Source organism: Cynara cardunculus, assembly GCF_001531365.2.
Source record: "Cynara cardunculus var. scolymus isolate 2C chromosome LG 15, CcrdV1, whole genome shotgun sequence".
NCBI classification, from domain to species: Eukaryota; Viridiplantae; Streptophyta; class Magnoliopsida; order Asterales; family Asteraceae; genus Cynara; species Cynara cardunculus.
In genome coordinates, this window is record NC_037542.1 from 8,542,957 (window position 1) to 8,564,549 (window position 21,593).

General features: G+C 35.1%; 1 protein-coding gene across 5 annotated transcripts in view; it reads right to left on the reverse strand.

Moving 5' to 3' along the window:
• Positions 1–7,530: 7,530 nt before the first annotated feature.
• Positions 7,531–21,593, reverse strand: part of LOC112527578 (TATA box-binding protein-associated factor RNA polymerase I subunit B) — a 15,219-nt gene continuing 1,156 nt past the window's right edge. For 2 of the 5 annotated variants that reach the window (XM_025138297.1, XM_025138295.1), the window contains exons 2-5: positions 15,319–16,091; positions 13,323–14,225; positions 13,016–13,149; positions 7,531–8,076 (exon numbers count right to left, since the gene is read on the reverse strand). In XM_025138297.1, the coding sequence (XP_024994065.1) occupies positions 7,540–8,076; positions 13,016–13,149; positions 13,323–14,225; positions 15,319–15,871 (2,127 nt within the window). In that variant the 5' untranslated portion in view covers positions 15,872–16,091 and the 3' untranslated portion in view covers positions 7,531–7,539. Of the gene's footprint in view, positions 8,077–13,015; positions 13,150–13,322; positions 14,226–15,318; positions 16,112–21,593 lie in introns of all 5 variants that reach the window. The other 3 variants (XM_025138299.1, XM_025138300.1, XM_025138296.1) reach the window with 3 other exon arrangements.

Sequence of the window (21,593 nt, forward strand, 5' to 3'; positions counted from 1 at the left end):
ACATGTATATATATAAACTTGGGATCATGGGAGACCAAGGGTTTTTCGTGAGACCCGTAATACCAATTCTCAACCCGTGGATTAGATCTACAATTTGAACATTAATAATCACAGAATTGTCACGAGACTTTTCAATAATCACAAAATTGTCACCGTACAACTTTAGATCATTAGCTTGTAAAGTTGATCAATGAATTGCAGTACAGTTTGCGTTTGCATTTTCAACAAATCGTATTTTGCGGTGCGGTTTGCGGTTACATTTTCATCAAACCGCACTTTGTGGTGCGGTTTGCGGTTTTGAGTCATTAAACTGAACTGCACGGATATTTTTTCATATATTCTTAAAAATATATTTATTGATTCATTAAACAAATGAAAATAATTCATACATTATTGATTATTTATTAGTTTTTCAATTTTCCTTTTAAGTTTTTACCTTAGAAATTCATTGTTTGAGTTATATTTATTTGTCTTTTGTCAAAAAGTGGGGTCGGAATTATTTAGAAGTCAACTATTTTGTTTACATTACGCCTTTTTGAATTACGCATTTAATAAGTATCAAAAAGTTCCAATTTTATGAAATATAGGAGCATCATCGTCGAGTTTATTATAAAGTTGTGATTGTATAATTATTGGATTGACATGCGTTAGGCTCAAACTGCATAAATCGCACCAAAATGGGGTGTAGTTTTTTGCGGTTTGAGGTATATGTGGTGTGGTTTGTGGTTTGGAAAACTCTTCAAACCACATGTGCGATCCGCACCAAACCACACCACTAATATAGAGAAAAACAAAGTCATAGATGTTAAAAACAAATGTGTACCCATTAGGTTTGCAAAAGCCCCTTTTTACAGCTTTTTGGTAAAAATGTCTTTAATTTTGACACGGAAGTAGCAAAATGTCGCAAAATTGTAGACCGATGCTTAAAAATGGATCGTGTATGAATTTGTATGATAAACTTGATTGACGTACACGTTTATATCAGCTACAAATAAGTATGGAAAGATAGTTTTTGTTGTAGATACGACAATATTTTTGAATGCAAAAGAAACAAGTTAGGTCTCAGTTTTAACTTTGTAGTAGCATATGAAACACTTTTAATTATTCATGTTAGGTTTCCTAAAACTATTAAATTAAAATAGGAAAACTGTTACAAAACTTTAACTTGAAATCGACATGAAAAAAGAATAAGAAAATGAAAGATCGAAGCAGTGGTAATTTTGGATCATTCTTGATCCATCGTTTGAGGATTGATCAACACACTAGCAGCCTTTATGGATATGATGAACCGAGTATGTTGTAATAACCCGCATTTTCATATAACAAATAGCAAAGAATTTATACAACACCACGTTGGAGATACACATTGGGTCTCGAACCACAAGATTATACAACTGTCTAAAATCCACTACAAACTTTTTGCTAATAAAATTCTTATACAAAAATTCCAAATAATATGAATATAAAATAAAACTTCATAAAACTCTTCAATAAGCTTCATGTGTAAACATCAAAATAGTCGATCTCATAAATTTCCCTTTTCTTTACCGTCTAAATGTGGTTGCCCTAAAATGCATATTTTTTAAAACAAAATTAGGGTTATACCATACGGTTTAGTGAGGAAATCTCTGTCAATGCAATAGTTGTATAAAACAGTTCATGTAAAACTTCTCAAATCAGTAAACATAAAGCCGGCATCCGACACAATCTAGTTAGTTGGAAAACATTTAAATATGTTAGTCATAAAGTAGGCTCGCAAACACTATATCCCTCCCAGTAAACTAGCCACAACAGTCTCCATTCAAAAACACGCACACGTCGATAAGACCGTAACCTATATCGGCAGTGGCCCACCACACAAAATATAATCGTGAGCAATATATATATATATATATATGTGTGTGTGTGTGTGTGTGTGTGTATATATATATATATATATAGAGAGAGAGAGAGAGAGAGAGAGAGAGCGAGAGAGAGAGAGAGAGAGAGCGAGAGAGAGAGTCTGGTTCAAATGTTAACCAAGTTTATTGTGTTAACTTTGTTAACCATTTTCAACCAATGACAATCCATCTTATATATAAGTTCATATTCATCTTATAATTTAATAACAAGAGTAAATATGTAATGTTCTTTTTTATGTAACTCCCATATCATTAATTGTGAGTTACAAAATCAAAAAATCCCATGATTTTTGTTAATTTATTATTGATCTTGTTTTTTTTTTAATATTGACTTTTCTATCTATAATGTTTTTGAATTTGTGATTGGTAGAGGAGACCCGGTAGTAAAGTTTTCGGTATCGTTCAAGCTATTATGGATAAACTTATTGTTCAAAATGAATGAACTACTGTTCACAGGTGTTCATATTGTGTTTATATGTACACTAACTGCATATCTCAACATTAGTTCGCTCATGAATGTGTTCATAATGAATGAACCATTGTTCACAAGTTGTTCATATTGTGTTCATATGTACACTAGTTGCATATCTCAACATTGGTTCGCTCCTATATGTGTTAATAATGAAGGAATTATTGTTCACAAGTGTCCAAATTGTGTTCATATGTATACTAGTTGCATATCTCAACGTTGGCCCGCTCTTGAATGTGTTCATAATGAAGGAACTATTGTTCACAAGCTGTTCATATTGTGTTCATATCTTTTTTTTTATTTCTTTCGTGTAGCAGCTATTCTTATTATGTTCATATTGTGTTCATAAATTCTATGTGTGTGTATGTGTGTATGCGTGTTCATATGGTTCTTACAATAACAAAAATCATGGAATTTTTTGATTTTGTAACTCCCAATTAATTATATGGGAGTTACATAAAAGAGAAAATTACATAAATACCCTTTTCCACTTACTTCACATATGTTTGTGAAATTGTAAATTTAAAAAATTAAAATTTTAATATGATAAATCACAACCGTTTATTATAAGAATCAATAGGCAAGATTGGTTAACAAAGTTAACACAATAAACTTGGTAAACATTTGAACCAGCCCCTATATATATAACCCCTATACGGAGCATGAGATCGTCATCCTTCTACACGATACTCTGCTGATGAGTATGTCTTACTCACTAATGGGGGAGAGCATGAGTGTTATGTAGAGGTCATGGAAGATGAGCATAAGAAATAAGAGGTTGATGCCATGTAAGATGAGATGACTTCTTTGCATGAGAACAAATTTTAGTTTTTCTTAGTGATATTTCTTCCTCTTTTCCTTTTGGTTTGATTATGTTAGGACCAAAATAGTCCTAAGTATTAGAAAGTTTTATAAAGTCATTTTACTTGTATGTATTGTAATATCATTGTAACTGGGATTAAGGGCAAATGGGCTTACATTGTAAATGTCACCTATAAATAGTTGACATGGGCTTAGAATTGTTAGTTGATCATTATGTATTCTAATGAGAGTCGTGTAAGTGAGAGAGAGCTTTGTTAGTTTACAGTTTTCATAAATAAAGATAAGTTGGTCGGTTAATCAATCTTCATGATCTTCATCTTAATTCTCTTATTTCATGTTTGTATCTTGATTTGCTGTTAGATATGGGATTTAACAATTGGTATCTGAGCAGAATCGATTCATTCTAATCGATATGATCATTCTTTTTGCAGCAATTTCAAGTGGAATTTTTCAGTTTTGCAATGGAATAGTACTCATATGAACCTCAGCTTCCTGTTCGACATGTTGAGCTTAATTTGACTAAATTCTCCATGCTTTTAAGTGTTTTAATCAAATTCGTGCAAAAGGATTTGCATTTTGGTGAATTCGAACCTATATTGATCATCAATTTTGGTATTTATTTGAAAATTTTGGATTTTTTTATGATTGGTAGTCGAACTGTGCTTTGATATTGTCAGATCCATCCTCATTGCTCGTTGAATGTTCTTGTTGAGCGATAAAAGGTTGTTCATCGCCTAATGAAGATCTGAAGCTAGATTGAGCGATAATAGAGTGTTTATCGGACAAATGATTGGTTTTTGTAACTTGGTACTGTAAACTGTTTTGAGCGATATCGTTTGGACTTGGATATATTTTTTGGCTAAGTGTTGAGTGATAACCTTTGTCATCGCTCAAGCCTCAAAGCACTGCCCGATGACCGTGCTCATCGTCCAAGTCATGGGGTTTAAATGATGATATTTGCTCAACTTTTGAGCGATAAAGGTCATCATCCCCCAATACATCAGGCGATGAAGAGTTGTTTGGTGGGCGGTGACCTTACTTTAACAGTTTTTCCTTGTTACTTATCTTGTGTGATGATGTGTTGCACGATAAACTCCCAATCCGCCCAAAGCTTCAAGGGATGATCCTTATTTGTTGAGCGATGAAAGGATGTTGGTGTATATATGCCCAAGGCATGAACAATATACTCGTTACCACCCAAAGTATGAGCGATAATATTGCTCATCGCCCAAGGCGTGGGCGATATACAGGAGTTCATGAGCTCTCCGCCTAAGGTATGGGCGATGAGATGCCAAAATCAATGCTCATCTCTCATCTCATAAGTATTTGTTCCACGATTCAATGTGCTTAAAGCGTGTGTTTAATGGATTTTTTTGCCCAATTCACCTTGTACTTAATGATTAAGGTGATGTTTTATCATTGTTGCCCTTGAGAAGCATCAAACAACAACATTGTCAACTTTGACTTTTCAAAGTCGAAGTTTGACTTTTTGGTCAACCATTTTGGAGATTAAAGTTTTAAAGACGGATTTGAATGGATTTCAGAACTGTTTGATTGGTTTTGGTATTTGATTGGACTAGTCAGAGTTTGAGTATCTGCAATCATTACTTTGGAGTTTTTCTACAATAGACTAGACTATTGAGTGCTTTCATTCATTTCTTTTGACCTGATCAATCAAAGGTCTTGAAGGTTTGCAATCAGTGTTCTGGAGATTTTGGAAATTATCAGATCTTTGAGTGTTCTCATTCATTCTTCTAACACGATCAATTAGAGATTTGAAAGTCTACAATCATTGTTTTGAGGTTATGGTTGTGATCTAGAGTTCTGAGTGCCTTTAATCACTTTTCTGGCTAGGAAGTTTGGATCTGATTCTAGTTATTCAGATTTTTGAAAGTTTGAAAGAAATCAGCTTATCTTTTATGGTTAACTTGTTGTTCTTCTATCTGGTTCTTAATGTCATTGGTGTTTGCTTTGGCATTTCAAGCTGATGTTGTTATCCCATTTTTTGAGCTTACCAAGATCAAGTTCTTAAGTTGAATGCTTATTCAACTCGTGGTTCACTAAAAGATTCTTTGTCATAAGACTATTTGCACTGGAACCTCAAGTAACTCGCACATTTATTTATCTCATAGTTGGATGAATTAGTTGCTTGTGGGCAAAGTGGTGATTATGAGGTTCAAGGTTGTGTTGAGTTGTCTGCAGTTATAGTTGTATTTTGTGCAATCAGTGGTGCTGAACTCACATTGAATCTTATCTTAAAGTTGAAACTGAATAACAAGAGCTTTATTCAGGAGGGAGCTTGAAGATTTCTTTAATGTCGGACACACTAAAGTTTTCTTAAAGAAAGCAGGGGGGAGAAGACATGAAGGTTTCGAGAGATGGTTGCTTTATAAACTTTGGGCGGGGGGGGGGGGGGGGGGGAATTGTTAGGACCAAAATAGTCCTAAGTATAAGAAAGTTTTATAAAGTTCTTTTACTTGTATTGTATTGTAATATCATTGTAATCGGGTTTAAGGGCAAATGGGCTTACATTGTAAATGTCACCTATAAATAGGTGACATGGGCTTAGAATTATTAGTTGATCATTCTATATTCTAATGAGAGTCATGTAAGTGAGAGAGAGCTTTGTTAGTTTACAGTTTTCATGAATAAAGATAAACTGGACGGTTCATCAATATTCATGATCTTCATCTTAATTCTCTCATTTCATGTTTGTGTCTTGATTTGTTGTTAGATATGGGATTCCATACTTTTTGATGATTCTTCCAAGAGTACTATGATTGTTGTTTTCCTATAGTTTTATCTAGAAAAGACTTATGCTTGCTTATTGGTGGTAGTGGACTTTAAGCGGCCTAAGGCTCCAGTGGTTTTACTGTCTTGAGAAGTTTCTACGCTAAAATTTGTATATTACGTGTGTGTTATTGTTTGTTGTTTATTTCTGATTTTGGGGGTATACCCTATTTTTTTTGCATCCTCATATGTTCATATAAATAAGGAAAGTTCATATGTTCATATCTCATAGATTACTTCGTAGAGCATCGTATTAGTGGAAATCTGGTCATCATAATTTATCGTACCTAGTACCATGTTTTCATAGAAAAAATGTAAGATAATCTAAGCTATAATCAACCTTGTTTTGAACTCATTTATTTTTAAGTCCTCACATAAACTAACACCCTTTTCTCATGTTCAATTTTATCCTATGTAGTTTAATCATGTCTTCATATCAAATCCTATACATATAGCTTTTTGGATTAAAAAGTTGTAAGAAACCAATATCTAAAAAATTTGTGGTTTATTTAATTTAAAAAAATTAATTCAATGACTTATTCATTCAAACTAGGAAAGTTCAATTGTTTATTTATTAAGACAAGTTTATGGACTTGATCATTTAAAATGAAAAAGTTCGTTACATTTTTCTAGACTTTACCCTTTGATAAAAATATGTCGCTCTACCTATTAGGACCAACGTAAAATCTATATACATCTTATCATTTTTTATATCGTGAACTAGATTTAGGGGTGTCAATTATGTAGCAAGACAAATCAACCGATTCATGTATCAACTGTATCAATTTAATTGATATTGGTTGTAATCGGTTGATAGTATCATACCAACTATATAAAATTGGTTGAAATGTGATATTTAAAATTATATGTCATGGTACTATTGCACCATACCAACTTATTTTTAAAATTGTTTATTAATCATTGTTGAATAATAATAACATATTTTGATTAATTAAATTTTTAATTCGCTTATTTTCTATTTTTTAAAATTCTAAATTTCTATTAATTAAAGATTATTTAAAGAAAGCACATTCTTTCATTTGAGGACTTCCTCGTTACTCTTTGAGGATAAAGGTTATTTTAATTTCGAATTTTTGTAATTTGTATTAGTGAAGTTTTTATTATTTATATGAAGGTAATTATCGTTTGTACGTTAAATATAAATTATATCAACACATGTTAAAGTGTGATTTGAATGCTTGACAGTTTCGGTGCATCTACTTGATAAAAATATCAATATAAATTAAACATATAACTTTAACTTTAACGATGTTGATACAAAGACTTTCTAAAATGTACCAACTCTTTTGAGTTGGTACAAGTAGAGTTGTTTGATTGGTACAAAAAATATTATACCATATATCAAAAAAATCGGCTTGTACCAACCTTACATAGAAAAAAAAAACATAATACCAGTATCATGTTCACCTTTTAACTGGATTTGTTTGGTTAAGTGTTTTTAGTGAAACTCAATGAGATTGGTAGGAAGGCTTGAGGAATGAACATGGAGCTTTCCAAACAAAGACGATACCAAGTCGCAATAAATATGAACAAATCTCACAAGTTCAACTTTGAAAAATCGACTGAATCATCGTTTGGAACTGTTTGCATCATTTCATCATCACGACAGAGTTCACAATCTTCGCTCGTAGGCATTATTTTCAAACAATGATCAATGTTCTTCTCTAGCCACGCCAAACGCCTTTCGAAATTCAACACTGCAACATGCATACTCCTGACATCGAGTTGCGCCACTCTTGCACAAGAACGCAGTAAAATGTAATAATCTGCGTGTGCCGCGTATGTGTAGGCCCCATCGCCTTTTTTTCTCGTGTAGTGTAGGTAATCGGATCGTTTGACTTTGGTCCTTGGAGGGATATAATAGAATTTGTTCTCTTCCATGTTCGATATCATTCTTTTTATCGCTATTTCTTTGTGGGACCCCTTAGAGTCGTCGACGCTAATTTGGGCATCATCGTCTTTAGGTTTCTTGGTCTTGTTCGTTTTTCTTTTGGAACTATCTCGAGGTCTCTTGTGGGGACCACAAGTAGGGATCGAGAAGCGAGACTCCAGAGGACTTGATTGTTTATGGTCCTGCGATAAATAACCAAAAGAGATCATGAAACTTATGTAGCCATACCAAACAAAACGAACCCAGTATGCACAAAAAGCCCGGAGCCTAGCCCGAGCCTAACATGGAAAAGCAAATAAAATCGGGGACTGAAAAGGTTACATCGGGTCCATTTTCACACAAAAATATCCCAGCCTGCCAAAACCCTGGATTTTTTTTGCTCACGAAAAAGGGGCTTGGAATGCCCAGGTCTATACCCAAAGCCTTGTGCATCTAAGGTAGGGTCTAGATAGGGTAGGATGTATGTAGACTACCTCTACCCGGGGTAAAGAGGTTGTTTCTGTAAACAAATGAAACTTATGTACATCAAAAATTCCATACACATCTCTCCTTGATTCAATCATCTCACATGTACATGAACATTGAAAAAGAAAAGAGGGACAATATATTGATCACAACTCCATATACAGAAAGAGAATGATTTGATTTTCAAAGCATCATAGCTGCATTTTGGTGTAAGCAAACCATCATTTCTACTAAAATGCAAAAAAGCAACCAAGAAAAACATTATGCTTTGTATGAATGAGATTTTGACAAAAAGATGCTCTGTTTTGTATTTACATTTCCACAATCCATCCAAAATTGCCCATTCCTGCAAATTACTGTAACTTTGATGGCATTTTTGCAAGAACAATGGCTAGTTTGCAATGAAACACCCATAACCCAATTACAAAAGAATGATGAAAACAGATAAAATGCAACGAACGATCGATATATCGCAACTGCAGACATCATTTACTTGCTAACCATGAACTATGTGAAAATATACCAAGTACTCAAATAATTTTTTATGATCTTTCTACCATTGGGGAGAATCTTGTATTTATTAATGATTTACAAGATTATCTCAGACAATGAGTCAGAGACAAAGTCTAATTAAACATGATAAAGACTAGCTAATAATCTACTTAATCTTGCATGTTTTCAGCACTCCTCAAGTTGGGTCATTTAGTAATTTACCAATTTTGTCTCGTCTTTCTTATTTTTGTTCCACCTATTTTGGTTGGACAAAATGCATTTGTCTGGTTCAATCCTGCCATGTCTCAATCTAATGCCGACATAGAACAAGTTCTTTTTTCTGTCAGGTAGCGTTTGCCGTTTGGTGTGCAAACCATACGGGACGAGACATGACAAAAATACCTAATTATGTCTTCCATGTGGTACAACTAGAACAGTACTGGACTAATTGCCTGTATTGCGTTTGGTAAGATGGAGAGGACAAAACTGTTAAAAATGACCAGATTACCCCTAAAAAAAATTATGTTCTTTTAATCATATAATAATTATAAATGACACAAATCAACCAAATATTTAAATAATTCTATTTATAAAATCTAATATTCATATTCCACATTTTATTTTATTTTACTTTATATATATATGCATATATACACACACTTAGGCACACTTACGCTTGAGTAGGAACTATATATATATATATATATGGACGGGCATGGGGGCATTTTTGTAATAAAGATAAACTTCAATGACAATGATCTGAGCCGGACACGGAGCTTAACATATGTTAAACCCCCATGAAATACGTTAACATTACTGAAACTGTCTTAACATACATGAAATATTCAACTTTGATGTAAATTAACACGCCATCACAAGAAAAACCAAAACCACCATTTTAATCCTCATCTTCAGTGGGAGGGTTTGTGTCGGTGATGGAGGTTCCCTGGAGGATGGGTGAGTAGACAGACTAGAGGTTCAGGAGGTTTTGCATCAGTGATGGAGGTTCACCAGGAGGATGGGTGAGCAGACGAAATGGAGGTTCACCGCGAGGATAGGTAAGCAAAATGGAGGCTCACTGGGAGGACAGGTAAGCAGACGGAATGTAGTTCACCAAGAGATTTTGCATCGATGATGGAGTTTCACCAAGAGGATGGGTGAGCAAACAGAAAGGATGGTTGGTGATAGTAGACAGAGTGTGAGAGCAGTTGGGAAGGAAAAGCCGATGGGTAAGATTGTACAAAGTGTTTCTGTCCCAAGTTCTACCTTTTTGGGTTGCACTAAAAAACCCTATTTTTGTGCCTCTAAAAACTCATTTACTCCCATCCTGTCCAACCTTGTTCTTGTTCCATGTCATACCAAACATGGGACTATATTTTTATATGGGATGTGCCTAACTGTCATTCTACAAGTTTTGTCTTGTTCTTATCTGTTCGATAAAAAATGGAACAATTATATTTATTGGGTTGAATAAAAATTCAATTATATCTTTTGATAAAAACATTTCGGGGAATAGGGTATTAATATATGGAAGCGGTAAAGCCATGGGATTCATAAGATAGGGCACTACCGACCACGAACTTTTGAATGGATTTATGTGCCTTCTCATGACATGTACATGAAGAACGAGAGCACCAGTCGGTCTATCAGTTGGGTTTGGAGAGTTTTCAGGTGAATTTTAATTCAGTCTAGATGATTTATGTGTTTGGTAAGCTACCATCAGGTGTGGAGTCTGAAACCGGAATTTAGGGGTGAAGTTTGGAGAATAGAATCGAATGGATGTTGACACCAACGTATAAAGGACTTTTTACCAATTCAGATAAGATGTGACAGAAATTTTGTGATAATCTACTGGGGAATCAGATTGTGAAGTAGTAGTATTAGAAAAAGATGAGTTTGGTTCATCCAAACTAACATCTAGAGAGGTAATGGCACCCGAATATTTCATATGGCCAAGGTTTTAAAGAATGAAAACGAGCCTCAAGGCGTTTTCTCCTTAGGTATGTGATTCGTAAGCCTCGAGGCAGTTGAGGCGTAAGCTAGAAAAAATAAAATAAAAAAAAAGATTCATAAATGTATAACACTTAACGAAACAAACATAATTCCATATATACACTAGTATGTGGCAGCATAATACACCAAAAAACAGAATATACACACACATATAGTATATATGTAAACAGTTGCACACTTTTATATGACACCATAATACTCAAAAACAGAATATATATTTATATATATGCTTGTATTGGCAGCATAATACACAGAACCAGAATATATATATATATATACACACACACACACACACTATAAATGTATGCAACGTGAGGAAAGAGTAGTAGGCAGCAAGTTCAAAAACAGAATATGATGTATAATTATACATATATAATATACTAACAAAGAAATATACATACATATATGTAGTATACTCAGCTCAGAAATATATATATATATATATATATATATATTAATACATATATTTTTTATTAGTATATTGTATTATATATAATAATTATACTAAAAAATATATGAATCAATATATGTTGCAAATCTGAATGCAACCAGAACACAGTTGAATGGATTCCAGCACTGAGTGGGAATATATATATGGGTGAAAATGGAAGTTATGGTGAGAAGAGTGAAAAGGGATCACCACCCTTGGATCAATCCTAATTGAATATCAACACTAATGAGATGCACTGAGATGTACAGGATCAATTCCAATATCAAGCACAATTCATGGGATGGGGGTGAGATTAAAAGTGATCAAGGGTCTAGATCCCTTCTTACACTTCTCACTTTAACTCCTATTCTCACACGATCCTTCATCTCTCTCTCTCTCTCTCTCTCTCTCTCTCTATATATATATATATATATATATATATAGTAGGGAATGACGGTATTTGACCAAATAAGATCGTCCAAATCCTATAGAACCTATCACTAAAATACCCCTAGAGAGGGATACCCACAAATGCCTGTATTTTTCAGTTACATCCGGATCTGTAGAACTTTCTGGTATAGTTCTTTCAAATTTCTCAACCCCCTTTTTATTTTTTTACTAGTTAAACGTCGATCGCACCCACATTCAGCTATCTATTAATGCGTTCCCAGGAACAACCACCCTTTCTTCTTTTGAGTACCACTCTTGGGAGGAACATCCTTCCGCTAGCCTTAAAGCACCTAGCTCCTTAACCTTCCTCGTATTAGTGACACGTCTTCGCTCATGATCGCTTAGAGCCTTTAAAAGATAGGGGTGCGGGAGCATAATACTTAATACTAATGGGCAAGTAAGTACAGGAACAGCCCTAGAGTAAAAGGGAAAGCTGCAAGTAGGATTGAAGAACAACATTTGCTTGAATTCCTTGCCTCACCCTAAGATGAGAGGGAAGGTATCTCCACCCTTGTATCAATCCTAATTGAATCTCAACACCAATGAGATGCACCGAGATGCATCAAATCAATTCCCATATCAAGCGCAATACATGGGACGGGGGTGAGATTAAAAGTGATCAAGGGTCTAGATCCGTTTTTATGCTTCTCAGCTTAACTCTTTTTCTCACACGATATATATATATATATATATATATATGTATATATATATATATATATAACTTTTGGGTTCCAGCACTAAGAGTTGGATTCCGGTGAGAAGGAAAGTTATGGTAAAAAAAAATCTCCACCCTTGGATCAATCCTAATTGAATGTCAACACTAATGAGGTGCACCTAGATGCACCGGATCAATTCCCTTCTAAACCGCAATTCATGGGTGGGCATGAGATTAAAAGTAATCAAGGCTTCAGATCTCTTCTTACGCTTCTCACCAAACTTCCCTTCTCACACGATCCTTTGCCCCAGCACTATAAATGGGAGAATAGAAACATTATTATATATAATGCATCTTCGTGATTGTATGAAAGACAGAGAATAAAGACCTTAGAAATAGCTTCGTTGATTGGCTGATCTACTTAGATAAATAAAAAACAAACTTATGTGAGAAAAGGTACGTATCAAGCAAATGACAATTTTTCGGTTCAATTGTACCATTATTTTTAGGCGTACAAGCACATTTATCTAATACTCAACATCCTCATATCTCCTTGCGTATGTATATCAAAAAGAATAATAAATACACAATGCAAAGAGCAAGCAAGAAAACGTACCTCTTCCTTTCGATAAAAATTCCAAAGGTCCTCTATTATTTGTTGTTCCTCATGATCCTCGAATGACAGTTCCATACCAGCAAAAACCACATCCTTACAGTATTCAAGATACGTTTGCAAATCCTTACAATGATCTATCAAACATGGGCAATGCAATATGTCAGACAATACTAAGCATATTTAACAACTTGGCCTATTGAAAGAGGAAAAAAAAAGTTGATTAAATTTCATGCAAATCAAAAGTTTGAATCATTTATAACATTTTCAGATCATGGCATAAAGTTAAAGGGAACTTGTAACAACTTACCACTTGTATCAATGAGCTCATTGTATTTCGATTGAAGTACAACTAAAATCTTCGTAGCATCCCAGTTGGATTTTCTCGGTAGCTTATTATATGGCTTTCTATCAGAATCATCGCTATCATCATCATCATCTTGCAACTTGGGATTAATCAAAATATATGACAGCTCAGCAGCACTATTTACATCAACATTATATTCGGATTCCGCCTCTTTTTCTTTATCAGCATCAATATCCGAAATGTTCAAATTTTTTCCATCTTCTCTCTTGCCAGCTGATGAGGATCGCTTAATGGCAGAAGATAATGACATTTCCCACTTCCCAAAACCATGTATGTTGTAAAGGATCCTAATTGAAACTATAAGTATAGACAATACACAAGCACGTGTAGGAAGCCTGAAGTCGTTAGCTGATAACCACAGCTCTGGTGGCATAGACCACTCATATATGCGGCATGCATGAGGGAGAATAGTCTCAACAGGAAGAGATAACTGCCTGAGATAACGAGAAGCAATTGCATAGAAGTTGACTGGAGGTAATTCCAAATCTATTGAATGTGCAATACAAGCTGCCAATGATTCCAACTTTTGTATAGAGATCGCCTGTATAGGTCTGAACATGCGACTTGAACTTAGAGGGCAGGCATTAGTATGGGGTCCAATTTGTTTCTCGATTTCAACAAAAGCAGCAAAATAAGGAAGCTTTCCATCAAGCGTCCACTTCACTATATCCGTCGACAAGATTGGCTCCCTTGCCAAATGGCACACCAGAAAAGAAATTACTAAAGAATAAGATAAAGGAATTGTTTTGCTCACATATTGGTACCATATCATTACAGATCGTTTACCAAGTATATTATGAGGTTCAGCTCTATGTCTAGCCCTAGGCCCAACAACTTCTGTTTCCCCTGAAATGAAATCAGAGTATGTGGGTTAATAAGAGTTGACAGTTACTGAAAATGAGAAAGGGTTAGCATACTGCATATCAGAAAGAAAAAAAATAACAGTTGATTATAATTTATACCTACCCAAAGTAGTTGATAAAAACTTTGAAAAACTTTGGAAAAAAGCTCTATCAAGAGAATTTGAACTCCAACATAAAAGGCCATCACCATGGAAATTTGAACTCCAACATAAAAGGCCAGCTCTGCTCATTTAATTCAAATGTACCATATTTTTGGTCATATTGGTCAAGCAACTTCCATGTGAAGTTGCACTACTAATGAGTCTAATGTGCATGAAATTGTTACAAGATATACGAAGTACTCCAAGATGAAATTGAAATAGGAAAAAGTGTTCCCATACTGTAAATGCAGACAAAAGAGCCTAGCAATTGGAAATCGCGTGACAAGTTAACAAAAGGTTCAAAGTTATCCTGAGAAGACGTTTTAGAACATGATTTACATTCTGCATAATAAATGTGAAATACCACAGAACAAAGTAGCACCTTAGGTACATCTCCTCCTCCTCCTCTTCCTGAGTGTAGAAGCACTTGTATTCCAGTAGAAAGAAAGGACACCAATTTCATATGCTTTTAATCAATGAAAAAATAAAATATATGGCCTTCAAAAGGCAAGTATCTTCTCTCAATTGTGTTCCTAATGCATAATATGCAACGCTGTCTTCTTTTCCATTAGATGTGTAGCATATAAAAAATGTACATAAATTAAGAAATATAGAAAGTAATGACATTTTGACAAAAATTTGCTATTTAGTCAACCAAAACCTTCTTTTGGATTAAGTCATCTAGATGATTGACCAATGCTAACAGTAGAAATATAAATATTTGATCATACGTCAGTTCCATTGCTTAACTTTCTATATTAGACAACGGAACCAGAAATAAGAAAAGCATCAAGCTCACTTGAATTTTTGAGAGCCTCAAAGAGCAGGGCATTTCCAGGAGCATAAATAAAACAGTTGCAGGGTGCACAATAATGCAGCTAGCCAGAGTATTTCTCTTTTTTGAAATATAACATACCAAAGAAAACATAAAAATACCTTGTACTTGAGATTCTGATTCATTAATAACCTCATCCGCCCAGTCATCAGTGAAAATCTGAGTTGATGCCACAAATCTTAACCAAACGGGTTCGACCATGCCAACAATTATGGGACACACGTTAAACTTTTCAACCAAAGCCTTAATCTGCAGCTCAATCATTATCTGGACTCCCATCACATACCTCATCCTAATTTCTGAGTAATAATCTTCATAACTCAATGTTCTAGGGCCTCTCCCAAAATCAACGGGCTCGGTGGGACCAACACCATCACCTGCTTCAGCATCATCCTCTTGGGTCCTTAAAGTCTCCCAAAATTGTGAAGGAGGTTGGGACTGGGAGACTGGCTCAGTTTTAACAACGGGTACACGCCTTTGAACAATACCCCCTACATTCTCCTTGGTCAAAAGCATCTCATCATTATCAACAGCAGTGTCCCTAATTCCATCAGCTTGAGAGCCACAACGCTGACAGTAAAAGAAGCCATCACCACCATCGTCCAAGCCCACAAAGCCACAAACTTGGCATTCCAAACCCAATCCACTAGCCATCTATGCAGGTATAGATGTGACGTCTTCAAATATTGTGCCTATAAAGACATATAAGGTGTGTGAAGGCGAAAGGAAGTTGGGTCAGATTGAGTAACAGTTCAAAATGGGTTAGGGTACTAATCATCGAGGCGAATGGGCAGTTTTTTTAAGAGCGGATCAAACAGGTTTCAGGTTGGGTCGCCAACACTTGTTGTCTTTCATAGCTAAGTCTCCTTTTTTTCTACAAAAAAAAACAAATAACTAGATAACGTTAAGCATATTAAGCAAGCAACTAGATAAAAACATAGAAAACAAAGTCAAACTAAACCACCAAAAATCACATTTTGTTTTTTTACTTTCTACTATCTCTATAAAACAATCCTATGTAAAAGAATCCACCTTTGAAGCCAAAGGGTTCTTATCCATATGCAAACAATTTCATTTGCATCCATCGTATCTCCTAGATATTACTTTGTAGAGCATCGTATGAGTTAAAACTTGGTCGTCATAATTTATCATAACGATTACCATGTTTTCATAGAAAATAAGTAAAATAATGTTAAGTTATAATGAACCTTGTTTTAAACTCACTTATGTATCCAATCACATAAGCTCAAGGGTTTTCCCTCCGGAACACAAGGCGTAAGCCTCTAGGCGGTCCGAGGCATAAGTCTCGGGGTGTAAAATAATATTATATATGTAATACTTAGCTGATAATAATATTCAGAATCATAATGTTGATAAAAAAAAAGTCTATAAATACTTTAATTTATGTCACTAATTGTTAAAGATTTTTATTTTTTAATAAAAACAAATTAGAGAAACAATAAAAGTCACCCACATAAAGAGAAACATTAAAAGCCTCCCACATAAAGAGAAACAATAAAAGTGACACATATGTCAAGAGTAGAACAAAAGTCACTTCTCCTATGTAAAATCGGAGAGTCCTTATGCACCTCCCAAGTCGCATCCCTAGTGCGTAGCCTTACTGTAAAAAAACGGAAGATCACACATAGCAATAAGTTTTCTTCTTCAATGGCCATGCACAAGGACAAAGCAAGGCGCAGAGGTTTCTCTTTAATGGGTCATCAATCGATAAGTACATTTTCTTTGATTTGGCATATTTTTTAACCCTAAAGTCTTAGTACCGCCTAATCCCCGCCTCAGACCCACCTCAGTAGTTTGAGGCGCACGACCCAACCAACCTAGCAGAGGCGCCGCCTCAAGAACGTTTCTTGACCGCCTTGCCTCGAAGCGCCTCAAGGAGTACGCCTCGGCCCTTTTTAGCAACCATGCATAAGCTCACTTTGAGTCCTCACAGAGACAATGCCAATAAATTGATTAAAAGTAATAGTAGCAAACGAAGAAAGCCAGGTACAAGGTAATCTCAACATCAATCCATGTTATAGAACAAATTTCAAAAAGTATAAATTCAATAAAATCTCAAATCAGTTTCAAGTAAATACAGGACCTCAACAAAAACTTTTTTTCCAAAGTCCCTTAATACAAATAATCAAAGGAAAAAGGCAAAAGAATTATTTCCTACATTGTCAAAAACCTTTTTAGTTCTAGAGCAAATGCTTCATCCCCAAACAATTTCAAACTAGACTGATAAACCTCCTATTCGTTTCACTTACAGGAGGAGGTGTTAGTGGGTAAAGGGTCTTAGCTGCTATTGTAAATAAGTGAAGGGTATTTTTGGTACTCTTGGGTAGAATAAGGCGGCAAGTCTCCTTTAAGTGGAGCTGGGCTGTTAGTAGTGTGGATATTCTGTTTTTGGTATTTTCAAAGTGAGTGTAAACTCTTTGGGAGAGAACCAGACCTCTCGAAAGTCTGGAATCATCCATTTTCTGTTTTGATTGCAATATACAACCGAGAATTGCTGTCAGTTTACATCAAATTGGTATCAGAGCGGTAAGATCCAGCCATGGCGACAAGGAGTGCGGCAACAAGAATTGAAGATTTAGAAAGTAGCGTCGGTTCGATCGAGAAAAGTTTGGAACGAATTGTACGGCAGATTGAGAAATTAAGCAGCGAGGTGGCTAGTAAATTGAATTCAACAGGTTCGGCGGATGGAGAAGACGTGGACGATTCAGGAAGATCGAAGAGGAGGAACGATGAAAAACAGAAATCGAGTCGATTCCTAGCTGTGAAAGACCGGAAGCTTGAAATTCCAGCGTTTGACGGAAGCGATCCAGATGGTTGGGTTCTCAGAGCAGAACGCTATTTTTCATTGAATCGATTATCACAGGAAGAAAAAATTGATGTTGCTTTCATAGCATTTGAGGAGCATCTTTGAAATGGTTTCAATGGGAGAATAGACGTCATCCAATTTTACGTTGGGAGGATCTGCGTAGATTGATTTTGCGTCAATTCCGATCAATGGCGGCAGGAACTTTATGCGAACTGTTTCTGGCTGTTAAACAAGAAGGTACGGTGGAGGAATTTAAGATGAAATTCGTGGAGTTGGCTGCACCATTAGAAGGAATTCCAGAGGAAGTGTTTATGAGTCAATTCATAAACGGTTTGGAAAATTCAATTAAGKCGGAGGTACGTCTCTTAAGTCCAGTAACGTTGGAGGAAGCAATGGAGTTAGCAATAAAAATTGAAGTGAAGAATGTTGTGATTGCAAAAGAAAGGTCGATGTCTGGATCGAAGAAATCGTTAGCTATGTTTGCGGGTAATAGGAGTATCCCTGGTAGTACTAATTCAGGGAATAATTCTAATACGGTGGTTAATTCGACGACCAGAACGGGATCTGAATACAGAAGATTGTCCGATCAGGAGGTACAACAGAGGCGAGCCTTGGGTCTCTGTTATCGTTGCGATGAGAAATATTCACCGGGCCATAAGTGTAAGAAGAAAGAATTAAATGTTCTGCTGGTTCAGGAGGAAGATGTAATAGAGTCGGGTGACAGTAGTAATGAAAATACAGCATTAAACGCAGTTGATGTGGTCGATGTGGGTCAAGACGTGGAGGTTCATCTTAACTCGGTGGTGGGATTAACGAATCCTAAAACCATGAAGATGGAAGGATTCATTGAAAACCAAAAGGTTGTAATTCTCATCGATAGCGGTGCGACACACAATCTCATTTCGAATGAGATTGTTAAAAAATTGAATCTCAAGGTCGATCAGACGAAGGAGTATACTATAACGATGGGGACGGGGAATAAGGTGAGGGGAGATGGAATTTGTAGACATGATATTTTGACGGTGCAAAGCTTAGACGTTGTCGAGGATTTTTGCCCATTCAATTGGGTAATAGCGATGTGATTTTGGGTATACAATGGTTAGAAACTTTGGGATCGACCTATACCAACGGGAAGCAGCAGGTTATGAAGTTCACTGTCGGGGGAAAGTCGGTGGCATTGAAGGGTGATCCAGCATTGGGTAGATCTTTAGTTTCATTGAAGGCTATGGGAAAACTAATCCAACAGGAAGGTCAAGCTGTGTTAATGAAGTTTGGGGCTTGTATGTTGACAAGTGAAGTGACTCAAGAAGTTTTACCAACGGTACAAACTGTTTTGAAAGAATTTGATCCTGTCTTTAATATGCCACCGGGGTTACCACCGATAAGAGGTAAGGAGCATGGGATTATTTTGAAAGAGGATACGGATGCAGTTAATGTAAGGCCCTATCGCTATCCTCATTATCAGAAGGACGAGATCGAAAAATTGGTAAAGGAGATGTTAGAAGCAGAAATTATAAGACCGAGCAGCAGCCCGTTTTCAAGTCCGGTATTATTAGTAAAGAATTTTATATTATTAGTAAAGAAATTATAGACCACCAGAAAATCACTCAAAATTTTACTTCCACTATCTTTATAAAACAATTTTACATAAAAGAACCCACCATTGAAGCTAAAAGGTTAATCAATGAACATAATTTCCTTTTTGTTTGCATCAAAAATATCTCCTATATTAATTAGCATCTAATTAGCTAAACTTTATTCATAATTCCATCAAACTAATTACCAAATTTTCAAAGTAAAATGGGTAATACTTTAGTCAAAATCATCTCAAGATTTTTTAGCACATACACATACAAATTTATTTAGAGGTATATTTTAGAGCAATTTGGTCAAAGCTATTTCATAACTTTCAAGCATAAAAGACCTAAACCAATTTCAATTTACATCACCAGATCACCAAAACTAGCTTTTCTAAGCCCTAAATCAAGTGTAACTAAGAGATACATTGAGATCAAGACGAAGCCAGGATTTTTGATCGGGGTGGTCATCAAGTTTAAGAACATTAACCTACGTTAATTGTATTCTTCATTCCCTAATCACATAGAGGTTGTGAAATTAGGTGTGATTAATACGAGTAGAAAAAGATCAATTAGAGCAATGTGTAGGCATTGAGTAACATAACCCAAAGAAACTCAATTTAGCCTATCACCCAACTACCCACAAAATTTACAGATGGTAATTCATTAAGTTTTCAACTGAAACAAAAAAAATGGGAGGGTGGTTATCCTTCTTGACTGGGTAGGTGTTCTCAATTTGATTGTTTCCACTAACCTATATTATATTGAAAGTATTATTCTTAGAGGATTTCAACCTAATTCCAGTTTAATATACACAAAACGATTTCACTACATTGTCAAGATTCAACACTTGCAATTTTCAAACAGATATTCCAACAAGATTCAAGGAACTAACAAGTCATCAAGAATTAAGCAATTAGAAGTGTAAAAACTAAAGTTCCAAGTAATTAAAAATTTAAAGCTAATCAACTAAATCAAAGACAATTTGCCTATGAGTCTATGACAAAAAAGTTAAAAATTAAAAAAAAAAAGCAAGAAAAATGTGGGAAGTTTTAAAAGGTGTTGCTATACGCACACCTATTTACACCAAAATCATGTCAAATCACACCCAAGGGCGGAGCCATGATCTGGATTCAGGGTGGTCCTCTTAGAGTTGAGCTACGAACACTAAATTTGTGGGGCCAAATTTTTGTAGTCGACATGTGTAGCCAAGGAGAAATTTGCATACATATACCATCATGTGTTCAAAACTAACTACATATACAATTTTCAATTGCTAAAAGTGACCGTTGATTAATTAATTTGCATACTTAATACTTTTAGTTAATTAGTTAATTGGCATTGCCACTGTGAGGACTCAAAGTGAGCTTATGTGATTGGATACATAAGTGAGTTTAAAACAAGGCTGATATAGCTTAAGATTATTTCACTTATTTTCTTTGAAAACCTGGTAATTGGCATGATAAGTTATGATGACCAAGTTTTAACTAATACAATAAAATAGTAGAATATCAAAGTAAATTTTCTACCAAATTCATTGCCAAATGTCAATATATGAATTGAGCATATATACGATATGTTTAATAAAGTGTAAAGTTCAACAAAATGGTCCAAATTCATTGTCAATGTACTCAAACTCAATATATAATATATTTCAAATTGAATTCCAAAGGCAAAGATAGAGGTTGTAAATGTTCCACCAAATTCAACTTAGGGTGCGTTTGGTTTGCGGGAATGTTTTTGAGGGATTTGGATTCCCATGGAGGATTTGGATTCCATGGGATTTGGATTGGATTGGATTTAAAATCCATTCCTGTGTTTGGTTTGCAGGATTTGGATTTTTTTTAACAGCATATGAACTACAAATCGGAACTTTAATCGGAACAGCATTAATCAGAACAGCATATGAAGTACAAATCGTCACAAAATATGCAGAAATTGAAGTATAATATGCAGAAATCGAAGTACAAAT